The sequence below is a fragment of the Perca flavescens genome, chromosome 8 (assembly GCF_004354835.1).
Source record: "Perca flavescens isolate YP-PL-M2 chromosome 8, PFLA_1.0, whole genome shotgun sequence".
Classification (NCBI taxonomy): domain Eukaryota; kingdom Metazoa; phylum Chordata; class Actinopteri; order Perciformes; family Percidae; genus Perca; species Perca flavescens.
Window position 1 is genome coordinate 6,765,651 of NC_041338.1, and position 14,881 is coordinate 6,780,531.

At 41.0% G+C, this 14,881-nt stretch overlaps 1 protein-coding gene across 1 annotated transcript; it reads left to right on the forward strand.

Moving 5' to 3' along the window:
* The first annotated feature begins 656 nt into the window (after nucleotides 1–656).
* On the forward strand, nucleotides 657–13,729 carry tgm2l (transglutaminase 2, like). Its single transcript, XM_028586510.1, has 15 exons — nucleotides 657–1,522; nucleotides 2,662–2,832; nucleotides 3,613–3,843; nucleotides 4,227–4,345; nucleotides 4,863–4,991; nucleotides 5,464–5,641; nucleotides 7,419–7,560; nucleotides 7,656–7,759; nucleotides 8,120–8,262; nucleotides 8,745–8,844; nucleotides 10,218–10,363; nucleotides 10,567–10,696; nucleotides 11,013–11,173; nucleotides 11,870–12,006; nucleotides 12,762–13,729. The coding sequence occupies exons 1-15, from the start codon at nucleotides 1,507–1,509 to the stop codon at nucleotides 12,931–12,933; spliced, it is 2,079 nt and encodes a 692-aa protein (XP_028442311.1). The 5' UTR covers nucleotides 657–1,506; the 3' UTR covers nucleotides 12,934–13,729.
* The last annotated feature ends 1,152 nt before the right edge of the window (nucleotides 13,730–14,881 follow it).

The window sequence follows — 14,881 nt, forward strand, 5'->3', positions numbered from 1 at the left end:
AAATGACATGTAATGTAATGTTAGTCATAGGTAATATGTTGCAGTTGCCCTACTAGCAGAATGCAAAGCAGAACTATCCTTGTTACAGCCTTTTAAAACGCCAACCAGAGGTTAAATTGGGCTGGAGCGCACTGGAGCGCACCGGAGCGCAGCTCCGCCTCCTCAGGTCCACAACACACCCTGCCGGAGCTCAGCTCCGTCTCCTTCAGCATCAAACATTTTGCCGGGGTTTCAGTCCCGAATGTTTTGAGTGTACCCGAATGTATTTTGAAAAGTTGACTGACAAATATGAAACCGGACGTTGTTTAGTGTCCACTCTCGCTGTAAAAAGCTGCGCAGCTTCAGGTTTATGGATGCGCTCTGCTGTCGACATGCTGCGGCGGTTTCGCGTTTGTGCTCCGTGCATTTCTGCCATAAGTTTCGGATTTCCACCTCCAATGTACAGCAGCGTACAGCCACTTCCCTAAACCAGTCCCTCCAGAAAAATGCGATTATGCGATTGCATAATTCAATGCATAATCAGCCAAAGTCCGCATATTTATGTGGGGGCCGCATTTTTTCAAATACGCCGCACTTTCGCCGCATAAATTGCAGATTTCCGCGCAAAATATGCAAATATGCAAAAAAGGTCAAATATATCTTAGCAGAAAGTTGAAAAAATGTTGCGTTTACTTCCATGGATGTATTAAGTGATTATTCAACTAAATGAATGGGTGAATATAATGAAGTCAAACTAAGTGGTGAAATTAGAGGAGGTTCAAAACCTAACATTTTCTCAAATTGTATAATGTCTTTATTAAGAGGAGTCTGATAAGAGAAGAAGTAATGGGATGTTACTCCTCCACTGTGCTAGAACAGTGTTGAGGGTTTATTCATTCAGTGTCACAGTTCTCCCTCTCAAGCATAGGATAAGCAACAAAGACCCTAGTGTCTCAGAAGGGATGACACAACTCGCTTTAAACTATCAACTCACACACTGTAAACACAGTCACATATGGTCAGTCTCACGGCAGTTCGTAAAATAGACAAGCAGATGAGCTGTATTGCTTTGTCGTTTTTAGTATTTTTAGGACTGTAACCACTGCTTTAATCAACATTTATTCACTACAAGTTATCATGGTTTTTGTTATGTTCTTAGCTTATCTGCTGCAGTCCCGACATAAAGAATACGTGGTGCAAGCACAAATTAATTTCTCATTGAAATACATTGGTGGAAATTCATGCTGAGCGTCACAAAAAAAGGGCAAAATCGTATCTGTGTACACAAATAAATAGATTATATTTCATCACTGCCGTGAGGACTGAAGGTTTTTGGTAAGTGATGTCAGAGGTCTCCAAGGGTGATGAGGTGGACTATGTGGGTGTTTCGGGGTGAGTGTGTCTCAGAAAGGTGGGAGGGCCAGTCTTGTGTGTATAAATACCGAACTGTGGAGAGACAGCATGAAAAGACATCTGAGGACACTTGGAGCAACATTTTAAAAGACCTGAATAGGAAGAGGATCTGCGATGGCCAACCACAGTGGTATGTGATTTTCTCTATCCATAGCCATCTATCTATCTATCTATCTATCTATCTATCTATCTATCTATCTATCTATCTATCTATCTGTAATGCTTATTATTGTCTACATCTCTTGCTCCCTTTCTCTCTGCAGTCAATATTACAATGGGAGATTATGATACATGTGAAAAATGTGCTGATGCATGAATCAACACTTGGGTGTGATATGACCCATCCTAATTCCTGCAACAAGTCAGCTAGGACAAGGATCAGACTGGCTATAGGACCCTACATTTTACAATTAAAAAAAACTATAATTTTTTTTTTAGTACATTGATTATTTGAACTACATTTATGGCTCAAACTAATTTAGTTTTCTCAGTTTAGCACGCATAACTTGACATTGGGAAATACACATATTCACTTTCTTGCAGGGAAGTAGAGAAGATGATTAATGTCTGAATGGTAAATATGAAGCTACAGCTAGGAGAGAGTTAGCCTTGCTTAGCATAAAGACCAGAAACAGTGGGAAACAACTACCTTGACTCCGTCTAAATGTAGCTAAACCTGCCTACTAGCACCTCTAAAACCTCACTAATTACTGTAACAGGACATGTCTCACTGGGGTCTGGCAGCGCCACGGTGACAACAAGACTCCAGGAAGTCACTGTGCTCGGCAAAAATCTGTCACATAAACCCCTAAACCACCACAACTTTTGAGTTTTCAGGGTACTGATTCACCAAATGAAATATCACATTTTAGAAGTGTAGGCAAATCTTACTACCTTTGGACAGAGCCAGACTAGCGGATTCCTCCTCTTCGCAGTCTTCCTGTAATGCTAAGCTAAGCTAAGCATCTCCTGGCAGTAGCTTCATACTTACTGTACAGAGTTGTATTGGTCTTCTAACTCTAACTTGGCAAGAAAGTGTTGTTTCCCAAAATGTCCAACTATTTCTTTAAAGAGAACACGTGTACTGAAGATGAAAACTTAGTCATCAAGTTCAACTTGTGGCCAGAGTGCAACTCTCTGTCAACTCTGAGTAAGGTCACAACTGAGCTGAAACTCTTCCGTCACTGCCAATATTTTATTTAGCAAACAGGACAGCCAACCACTGACCACAGATGTTATTGCAGACTGATTGAACTTTGTCTCTGTTAGGTTTGATTAATAATGTGGATCTGCGAAGTCGTGAAAACAACTTGGCTCACCGCACCAGGGAGATTGACAGGGAGCGCCTGATTGTCCGCAGGGGTCAACCCTTCTCCATAACTTTGCAGTACTCTAAGTCTCTGCACCCCAAACACCACCTGGAACTGGTCCTGCACCTCGGTGAGTACAGCCCACAGCCTCACAAAAGATACTGTGGCTAAATGCTTACCCAATGTGAACTATTCCCCATTTACAAAGGCATGGCATACCCAAGCAAGAATGAAACAATAAGAAATTCAATACAAAACATATTTATTCAGTAAGTAATGAATGTGAACACATCATAACAACGTACTGTAATGCTGCAGTCAATGGGATCCCTATACACCAACAGTTTAGCTTTTCCTGCAGACTGGACTGTACTAATCTCTTCCAAGTATTTCTTGACCTTTAAATAACTAGTAACTTTTACCAGATTTACTACCAATTCATAGCTACAGCAGAACAATGAAACTAGCAAATATGTACCATTACAGTGGCACTCATAAGTGTATGAACCCATGCTAAAGTTGACTATGATACATTATTCATTCACAAAGTATAAAATTGGTGTCCTTAAAGGTTGGATTTTTCCTCATTTTTTTAATTTATGGCATTAAGATCAATTTCCAAAAGATTATATTTTTATTCCTCTTTTTAGTCAAGCATGAGTTCCTAAACATATGAGTGCCACTGTATGTTAGGCAACAAGGCTAGTGTAGCTGAATGTTAGGATAACTGTTTATAAGAATAAAGTAAAGTTTTAGATGATTACAGTTAGCTGCAACAACAGCTGTCTTGGCTCTGCGCTACATTCAAACATCATGCTGATTTCAGCAGTATTTTGTGATCCTGACTCAGATAAACAGCGAGAAGATAAAGTGATGCTACAGCAATATAAACTTTTGTATGTTTCTTCAGGTAAGAAAGACGAGGTGCTGATTAAGGTTCAGAAGGAGCGTGGGGCCGGAAACAAGTGGTGGTTTAACCAACAGGGAGCGCAAGATGAGATGCTGGTGACTCTGCACAGTCCAGCGGACGCTATCATTGGCCAGTACCGTCTGGCTGTGTTGGTGATGTCACCTGATGGACGCATTTTAGAGAAGACCGACAAAATTAAGTTCCACCTGCTCTTTAACCCGTGGTGCAAAGGTAAAACATGAAGCAAAGTGCACACACTCTCTCTTTTTATATTTACATTCAGTGGGGGCTTCTATGTTCATCCTGTCAGCTGTTTGGTGCACCCATGGGCAAAGATAAAAACCATATGACAGGAGCATCTCATTACCAGCATCATCAAAACACCAAATTTATGTCATGTTTTTCTAATTGAGGCCCTCTTAATGTAAAAAAAACTAATTTAAAAAGAACTACTTAATGAATTAATGTTAGTGTTTGTTATTTCATTAACAAGAGGACAGTGTACTCATGGTTTTGTGTGTGTGTGTGTGTGTGTGTGTGTGTGTGTGTGTGTGTGTGTGTGTGTGTGTGTGTGTGTGTGTGTGTGTGTGTGTGTGTGTGCGCGTGCACGCCAGATGATGTAGTGTACCTCCCTGATGAGAGTCTGCTCCAGGAGTATGTTATGAATGAAGATGGAGTCATTTACATGGGGAGCTGGGATTACATCAAAAGTAGGCCCTGGAATTATGGACAGGTAACTCACACTGACACACACACACACACACACACACACACACACACACACACTGTGTCAAAGGATTGAGTATGTCTGTGTCTGTCAGGCCAGTAGGTGGCATGTGTGAATTGTCACAGCAGTGTGACAGAGGAGACTCGGGGGGGATTCGGCTGGATCAGGAAATCTGTTTGTTGGACGGCGATAACTTCTGGACGGGAGGTGTCAGAATGTAACCAAACCACACAAACAAGGGCTTGTTCCTTCACAGCTCACTGGGGGGACAGAGAGGAAGAGAAACAGGCAGGCAAACAGATAGATGGCATATAGAGAGACAGCAAGGTGGAGTAACAGACACTCACAGACCGACCAATGGGAAACAAATGTGATTTGAAACCTGTTGTTAAAAAAGGTTCAGAGGCCTCTCCTGCTCAACAACCAACCATTTCTATGTTCTTTACTCCTCTCTCATGTTTTCTCTCCATCTCCCTGTGTCTCTCTCTCTCTCTCTCTCTCTCTCTCTCTCTCTCTCTCTCAGTTTGAGGACTATGTGATGGACATCTGTTTTGAAGTTCTGGATAACTCCAAGGATGCCCTGAAAAACTCAAAGATGGACATGGAGCGCAGACATGACCCCGTCTATGTCAGCAGGGTGATCACTGCAATGGTGACGATCTCTTCTACTCGCTGCTAAAACAACACTGACAGTTTAAAATAACAAAAAATTGCCGGTGCAACACAGATGTCTTCTTACTTGATGGTTTTATTTCTTAAGGTGCATAACAGTGACTAACGTTTCGATGTAAGGTTACATCTTCATCAGAGTCCTGACAGTTTATCAGCAGTACAAGAAAACCTCTGCATTTAGTCTTCTCTGTCATGAAAGCTTTCCCATTCAATGATGTAAACATCTTGGGTGTTCTAGCTACTTCCCAGAAACAGATCCATAGAAACCCTCCCCAGGAAGGAGTTGTCATCATACTAACCTTACTGTTTCATTAACAAATGATTCCTACATATGACCCTATAGATATATTATCAGAAAGATAAACATGAATACAAATGTCTCCTTTTCAAACCTATGCTTCATGTAGTGGTTCACAGCTTTAAAGATTGACATGTTTTCTCCACCCATTTAGGTGAACTCTAACGGAGACAAGGGTGTGTTGACCGGTCGCTGGGACGACTCATACTCCGATGGAGTTCCACCGTACAAATGGACCGGCAGCGTGCCGATCCTTCAACAGTGGAGTAAGGCCGGCGCAAGGGCGGTCAAATACGGCCAATGCTGGGTCTTTGCTGCTGTCGCCTGCACAGGTGAGGCTTTAACAGATTTCACTGCTGCATGATTGAATGTAATAGTTCTGAAAATGAAGGAAAAACGTGTTTTCCGGAGTAATTGCTAGTGACAGTATAACACGTTTTTAAAGGGGAAATGTTATGCTCATTTCAGGTTGATACTTGTATTTTGGGTTTCTACTAGAATATGTTTACATGGCTTAATGTTAATTTTTCTCATACCGTCTGATACAATGTCAATACTGGTACAAAATAACGGCCTCAAACACATCAAATTCCGCCAGACGAGCCCCCACTTGTCACAAACCGGGCCGCACGGCCATGACAAAAGATAAGCACTTAACAAAGCCAATTAACAAATAATTTATTAGTTTAAATCATAAAGCAAAAATAAACTTAAACTAACAGTGGGGTGTGTAATCAATAAGATCAGTAAGATGAGAGGGTGCATGAGTGAAAGAATGTATGTGTAGTGTTGTATGGTGGAGTAAAACAAACCAAAACGCAACCAAGGCCAGGATGATGGTGTGTCCGCGAGGAGGGAGCATAACTGAAACCAAAAGGCCTTTTTAAAAGCTAGCTCTAGCTAGCTCATATGCTGCGGTTCAGACACAATTTTTAGCCCGTAAGTTACGACTTCAACTCACGACTCACGACTTGGTAGCGTTCCAGGCAAAGTCACGACAAATTCTTCTAGCTAGCGGCTACCTAACTTTGACGTTAGTTAGCGCTAGCTGATACTAGCGATTTCTAGTCTGCAACATATTTTGTGCTTCATTTAATAAACATAACCTGTAGCTGTAATAACAACAAAACTGTAACTGGGAGCACAACCATCTGGTACGAGTTCACGGGTAGTAAGTTAGGGGTTTGACTGCCGTTCCAGGGCGCTTTTACGGGTAGAAGGTTTTGAAAACACGGGTTACGGGTTGCCTGAAACGCAGCAACAGAGCACAGGTGTTGCCAGTGAAACAAATGAGCCCAGGATCTTCCACTCTACTTACACACCCTCTGCCACGATTTATGATTTCAAGGAAAGCAGCCACACAAACAAAGTAACAGGCAGACATGGCGGAGAGGGTCGTCACACAGTATTCACCCTCTACTGTATAAGCCCAGTCTGCTCTGATTGGTCAATCTGCATCTGCACTCTGGTGTCATTGCAGCCAGGGAATGACTGTAATGGTACTTTCTACCTATATAGTATAGCTGTGACTTTACAATCATCCTGACAGCTTGTTTAAAGGAACAGTTTTATCAAAAAAAGACATGGCAATCTCACTTTTTACCATATGGGACCTTAAAAGGAATACATCTCTGAAAGATGCATATTCACTTTCTTACCAAGAGTTAGATGACAAGACTGATACCACTATGTACTGCAAATGTGTAGCTGCAGTCAGCAGCTGGCCACCTTAGCTTACCATAAAGTGAGTCCCCAATACTCCTAAAACCTTAGTGTCGGGTGGTGATCGCACAGTGGATATGACCCATGCCTTTGGTGCGGGAGATCCGGGTTCGATTCCCACTGCGATACATCAACCAATGTGTCCCTGAGCAAGACACTTAACCCCTAGTTGCTCCAGAGGCGTGCGACCTCTGACATATATAGCAATTGTAAGTTGCTTTGGATAAAAGCGTCAGCTAAATGACTAATGTAATGTAATGTCAACAGACTAAAGCCAATTTAGGGAGCCATATTTAAAAAATAAAATAAAAAAGGAAAGGAAGGAAGAGAAAGTAGGTAGGAACAGAGGAATGAATGGTCCCAGGCTGATGTGTGTTATCTTCACAGTGCTGCGCTGTCTGGGAATCCCAACACGCCACATCACCAACTTCTCTTCAGCCCATGATGTCGATGGAAATCTCTCTATAGACATCCTGCTGGATGAAAAATTGGAGAGCTTAGAAGGAAGAAACAAGAAAGACAGTAGCTGGTAGGAAGGAGCACAGAGATTTTAAACCAGATATAGTAGGAAACATCACATCATATAATGTAATGAATTATCCCCTCCTCTCCTCATGATTTCAGGAACTTCCACTGTTGGGTCGAGTCCTGGATGAAGAGAGATGATCTCCCCAAAGGATATGATGGCTGGCAGGTGTTGGACCCCACCCCTCAAGAACTGAGTGATGGTACATTCCTAATTTTAAACCTAATCTCTGTTATTCACCTCTCTATTTGTGTTTTACAAGACATTTCTCACCTTCTCCACCTTGAAAAAAAATGTACATCCTACATGTTGATTGTTGTGTTTCATCACTATAAACTCAAGACTGTTAGTGCTGGCTTCCTGTGTTATCCTATTGTAATATTTTAGATTTAAGGCTGGTTGGTGTTTTCTAAAAGCCTGATAATCAAAATGAATTACCATCATTAAAAAAATCAGAGGCTTGCTCCTGCAGCCTGTCACTATCTAAAGATGCAGAAAATTCAACTCAACTCCAGGAAATGGTTTGAAGAAATCCATGACATAATACACTTTTACTCTTCAGGTGAGTTTTGCTGTGGTCCGTGTCCAGTGACGGCCATCAAGGAGGGAAATCTGGGAGTAAAGTATGACGCTCCGTTTGTATTCGCCGAGGTGAACGCTGACATCATCTACTGGATTGTCCAACAAGATGGCGAAAGGAAGAAGGTGAATGAATTTTGTTTTGATCGGTCTTTTATATTTGCTCAAGTTAAAGCTTTAGTGCGTAACGTTTTGATATTAATGAACGTCACGTTAAATTCAAGCCATGGCCAAATGAGTTGCTAAAAAGCTAATTAAGACTATCAGCTTCACACAACTCTCTCTATATTTCTCAGTATGGCTATGTTCAGAAAATTGTGTCGTCCGGTGACTTTCCCGCACAGAAACTCGAGTGAAGATAATGACCTCTTCTGAAGAGTCCATCGTGTTTTTTTTAATCCTCCGTGTCCTCCTTGGCTACTAGCAACTGCGTGGAGGAGGAAGACTTGTATCATGTGGACGCGCCAACAGTTCTGTTGTCATTACTTAGAATTCTTCATGGGGTCGACAGAAACTACGCACTATAGCTTTAAAAAGCATCTGCAGTTTTTAAGACCAAAAAATTAAAAAAGACTTAATGATAATGATGATTGGTATTATTGTTACAGGTCAAAGTGGACCAGTCGGGTGTGGGGAGGAACATCAGCACCAAAAGTGTTTACGGCAACCACAGAGACGATGTCACTCTACACTACAAATATCCTGAGGGTTAGTTAGAAAGGCGTACAAAGAGGAATTAAAAGAATGGGACCACTTATTGCAGAAATGTACAGCAGCCATAGTGTTAAACCCTTAAGGTCCTTGCACACTGAGTCGGAAAATTTTCATTCAAAATGTTTTGTACGGTAAAAAAAAGAAAATACAACCTCAAGTTGTGTCAATCACGTTTACACACTGCCTCGAAACTTTCGCAGTCATAACAAAAAAAAAAGATCTGATTTGGTTCAATTGTCTGCGTTTTGTCGCATTTTTAGGTGTTTTGTGCATGTCCATACCTGTCAGCCTCTGTTCAGCATCAATTGGTTCACAGACATCTTATTTTTAATATGTGGCTCCAGAATGGCTAGCAAAGCATCAAACTGAGCCACTGACCGGATCCTGAAGTAAACTTTAAAGGGGCGCTATGCAGTTTTGGCCATTTCTTCGCTGCTTTCTCGCATGTTTCTCTATAGAGCTCCCCCTACAGCTTCGGAATAGATATTTGGCAGCTCTCGTGTTTACTCGTGTCTGACTCCTGACTCGGTCAGTCTGCCGTTTCCTCTTTCTCTGTTCCTCCGACAATGCTTTCCTAGCTTTCTGCTTCTTTTTTAGCCATGACGATAGTGTGAAAAACTCCATCGCTACCTTGTTAGCCGGTTCCTGAATGGGCGTATGTGTGCAGTGCCGTGAAGCAATTTGTTGCATCGCGAGACCTGATATCACGCGATATCGGCCCAAAGTTACAAGGGTGGTTTATCAGTTCACAGGCGCTAGGGGGGAGTGAGACGACCACCATGCAACTCGAAAAAAAGTCATATAACCATTCCAATGACTCCAAAGCTGTTCGGTTAAGGTAAATTAAGCTAAAAAGAACTGCATAGTTCCCCTTTAAATCGCTAGGGATAATCCATCAGCTCCTCGATAAGGATGTGGAACTCTCCTTGCTCTCTGCGCAATTTTAGGATTGGATTTTTCACTTTTTAAGAAGAGACAAAACAAAATCAACCTCACTACTCGAAGAATCAATTTTGTATTGTTTTACGGGGATCTGTTTCTGTGCGTGACACATTTTTAGGATGAGCGATATGGAAAAAACGCATACAAACATTTCAGACTCAGTGTGCAAGGATCTTTACTGACTATCAGAACAAAGCATTCACCAACACTATGTAGCCTCCTACTGTTAAATCTTGTGACTGTAAGACTTTATTTCATGTGATTTAAAAGAAATCACACAACTGATTGAGCATGTAACTGATGGACGCTCTGAAGCTCCAGCTTTCTATAACTTCCACTGTTGAACTTGTGTAATGTCTCCTCAGAGTCATCTGTTTAGACTCATGAATAGGGCTAGTTGTCATGGACCAACGTCCTCTTCACAGGCTCCGAGAAGGAGAGAGAGGTGTACGAGAAGGCGGGGCGCAAGGTCACAGAGCCGACCAATGGGAGCGCAGAACCAGGACAACTGATGCTGTCAATCAAGCATGCTAAGCCTGTATTTGGGACAGACTTTGATGTGATTGTTGAGGTATGGAGTGCTTAGACTGTAGCTGAATAAATGGATGGATGAAATGCTAAAATGATTCCATTACATCATACACAGGGAATCTGGGGCTGCCGTTGTCAGAGTGTATCTACTGTATATTCTTCTGTTTGATTTATGGACACATAGTGATATACCATCACAGTGGTCAATCCATTCATCCACTCATAAATCATCTCTGCCTGCAGGTGAAGAATGAAGGAAGCAGAGATGCTCATGCTAAGCTGACCATGCTGGTCATGGCTGTAACTTATAATTCTCTCCACCGGGGGGAGTGCCTGAGACAAACAATCAGTGTGACAGTACCCGCTCACAAAGGTTAGTAGCTCAAATAAACACACAATCTATGGTGCGTTCCATTCGTACTCAGAAGTCGGATTTTCCGAGGTCAAAGTCGGACACTTCAATGAAAATCCGACTTGTAAATGGAACGCATTTAACTTGGGTGTGACGTCAGTCCCAGCTTCGGCTTCCGAGTTCTGAGGTAAATGGAATGCACTAAAAGTCTCTGGTGCAGATATAATGTAAAACAACAGTGCTGTGTCTTACCTGCACACTTCATCCCCCTCTTATTTTGTAGCAGCATGATGTACCATATTCCATTTTAATACTGTGTTTGTGCGTGTGTGTTCAGCCCACAAGGAAGTCCTGCGTCTGCACTATGACGACTATGCCAGGTGTGTGTCAGGGCATCATCCGATGAGGGTGGAAGCTTTCTTAGAGGCTCCAGGTGAGAGCGAACCCATCATGACCTTCACCAACATCCCACTGAGCATGCCTGAACTCCTCGTACAGGTAGGTACACACTGAGCTCGCCCAGAGGTCATAGTGTAGTTGGACCTTAAAAGGTTTATAATGCTTGTCTAATGTGTGTCTAACAGAAAGGTAGAGTACTGATTAGAATTGAAATATGAACTATTTGAGTGTGTAGGTTGAGGTTAATCTCAGTTAAATAAGGTTTACGTTGAGCTAGGAGACTACTGACATCAAGAATTTGATGTTATATATATGAGATTTAACTGCACAAGAAACATCCCATGCATCATTCTTGGAGGTTGTTATCCCAGTATTTAATGGAATAAATAATTTTATGTATAAAACCGCAGAATAATGTATGTACAATCAGCTGGAAGCTCCTTGGTTTTTACGAAATTTTCCAGGAGCCCAGGAACCAGTTTAAGAACTCAGGAACCTTGCCTGCATTTTGACTGACGGAACCAGGGTTAAGATTTTTTTTTCCTCTGTCTCTGGGCTTTCTACAGTTCTCCAGATGCAAATCTAAAATGGACATTTTGTCCCTGAGTTTAGTTCCTGTGGTTGGGTAGTACCTGAAATTCTTTGGACAAAAACAGGCATTCATCCCAATGAATCCACAATTCGGTCTGGTGGAAGTCTTTTGATGTTTTAATGTTTCCAGATTTGAAACTGTGATGTCCTAAACTGTAATTATTTAACCTATGTTAAAGTTAAAGCTGTCGTCTCTTTTTCCAGGTGCCTGGAAAGGCTTTTGTACGGGATCAAGTAATAGGCTACATCTCCTTCACCAATCCTCTGCCAGTTGCTCTGAAGGGTGGCGTGTTCACTGTGGAGGGGGCCGGCCTACTGCCGGCCACTGAGGTCCATGTTAAGTAAGTACATGTGCAAAGAATTGACAGCCAATATACAAATTCATCACACAACCGCATATATCACACTCACTACAATAAAAGATGGTGATTGTGTCCATATCTAAACATCCCACATGAATTAAAAAGATGGTTAGATTTAAAAAGACCGCCTGGCCTCCAAAAAGTGTTAAGTCTATGTTAGAAGCCCAGAAGCGCAATAGATCAAAATGGGTATTTTGAGTTTAAAAACTAGCTGTTGTAGCCAAACTAGTGTGTTTGATATATAATCTACGGAAGCCCTGAGAGGCAAGTGAGAAAAACAAATCTAGGGATCCATAAATCTGATCTAAATAGTTTTTTCTCCTGTGAAAAAATTCCTTTAAAAAATACTAAAACGATATATTAGCGCTGATACAATACATTTCTAGCCAAGAGAAAAGACATGACATTAATAATGTTACATAACTTGCTAACACACAACATTGTGTTTGGAGTGCATGGATAAATTAAATCTCACCTGGAGGAAACCATGTACTATTTAGAACATAGGGTAGTGGCGCACGTTTAAATCAACAAAAACTTGATCCTGACAAACTAAAATACTGTATGTTTCACCCGCCAAAACCAAAAAAGGAACATTTCTTGTTTTTTTTACCTGTTCATAAACACAGCATAGAATGACAACAGATCAAAATTGTCCAACACTTTGGTTCACAACAGGACCTCAGTAACGAAATAAAATGAAAATGAACAATTCTTTCTCTTTTCTTTTTCAGTGGTGACATATCTCCGGGCCAGAAGGTGTCTGTCGAGTTCGTATTCTCACCCATGCGGACCGGGGTCAGGAAGCTCCTAGTGGACTTTGACTGTGATAGACTGAAGGACGTGAAGGGAGTCGCCACTGTGGTTGTCCGCAACAAATACCACTTTGCTCCTGAACATTATTAAAAAAAACTTTGAGCTTACTGAAACCGACATATCTTGTATTGTGAGATAATGTGACATTTTCTGGATGGGAGAGGAGGAGCTGCCTGTTTGAATGTATTGCAAGTAATATAACAGTGAACTGTATATGCAAATAAGTTCTTAAATGACAAGTTTGTGTCTTCCAGGATGACTGTGACTTTATCCACAAAGAAACGCTGGACACAGTGCTAGTTTAATTACCTTAAAGCCACTATGTGTCAGATTTGAACGCTTCTGACTTTGCATTACGCCTGGCACTAGATGCCCACTTAGAAATGGACAGAAAGACAACAGGTGACAGCGTCTAGATGGCAAATATGTAATTCTTTGCTTTTTGTTTATGATCCTCCTCTGTACTGTTTCATTTCTTGTATTTCTTACTTGACAGAATGGCCAAATTTAACAAGTTTCCTTCTATCTTTATTCCCTTCTCCTGGTCCAAATCATCGCTGGTTTTTAGTCCCTGAATATGAACTGAAATGAAAATTATCAGGTCAATAGTCATGAGGTTGAGGGTTAAAAATGTGCTATATGCTTTGTTATGCATATACTTGTTGAAAAGTATCTGATTTCACAAAATCTGTTGTATGTTTTGTTTCTTTATTACCTTTTTGCACTGCTTCCAATCCCATTTAAGTCAAAATATGATGGATGATGAAGAAACTACAAATGCTCATATCATTTAATCCTAATATGTTTTGCATTTTTATAATATTTCTGTGTTCAAGCTGATATGACACATATGCACAGTATGCTTTCAATAAAGTTTTTTTTCTGACCCATTATTAACATTGATGTCTCTAGACCTGGCAAGCCAGGTCACTGGCGAGGAGATGCCCCTTAGCCCTAAATTATGCTTACTAACAAAGTTAAGTCTCTACTGAATATTTGATTTTTAGATGCCAAGCTCTAGAAAAGATAAGTTACACAACAAAAAATAAGCTTGACAAGTTTTGGAAAATCTGGAGCGTTTTCTTCAATTTTCTTGAGAATAACAGTATGGATGTGGATGGTTGGAGTGATAACTAGCTGGACCAAGCGTTTTTTTTAAAAAATTTATTTTATTTTTTATTTGTTTATTTTTTATAAATAATATAACATTCTCTTAATGCCTGTAGTGTGCCATCTGTACTATATGGTGTTGAGATAAACAATGGCGGTATGTTTGTCATGTAAGCATACACCTATGGATGTATGGACTTATGACTGTGGATACTACAGCTACTACATTTGATCCTTGGTCTTTTTTCTGTTTTATGTTATGTGCCTTGTACTGTTTTTGTCTGTAAAATGTACAAAAAATGTTTTAAAAAAAAACATTGATGTCTCTGAGCTAGTTGATAAGTTCTGCCACATCATTTTAAACAGTACAGCAAATTATTAATAAAGGTGAATCATACTGTCAGTTGAGTTGGAATTCAAAATAAAGTGCCCAGAAAAGATTTCTTGAGTAGGCTGGTCCTCAGTGGATCTCAGGGTTGGTTGGAAGGACATGTGTTGCCTTTATCTGCAGAGACTAAATGCAACTTAGAGAAGTAGTTAAACTGTTTTAGCAGCGAGTGGAAGAGATCGTCACCATTGCAGTGATCACCCTGCTGACATAGACGGGGTCATATCTGCGCTCAATGTCCATCTTTGAGTTTTTCAGGGCATCCTTGGAGTTATCCAGGATTTCAAAACAGATGTCCATCACATAGTCCTCAAACTGAGAGAGAGAGAGAGAGAGAGAGAGAGAGAGAGAGAGAGAGAGAGAGAGTCACAGGGAGATGGAGAGAAAACATGAGAAAGAAAACAAACAGTTGGTTGTTGAGCAGGAGAGGCCTCTGAACCTTTTTTAAAAACAGGTTTCAAATCACATTTGTTTCCCATTGGTCGGTCTGTGAGTGTCTGTTACTCCACCTTGCTGTCTCTCTATATGCCATCTATCTGT

Coding starts and splice junctions, on each gene's coding strand:
- tgm2l (XM_028586510.1), top strand. Junction 2,833..3,612: donor GGAACTGGTCCTGCACCTCG/GTGAGTACAGCC, acceptor ATGTTTCTTCAG/GTAAGAAAGACGAGGTGCTG. Junction 8,263..8,744: donor AAGATGGCGAAAGGAAGAAG/GTGAATGAATTT, acceptor TTATTGTTACAG/GTCAAAGTGGACCAGTCGGG.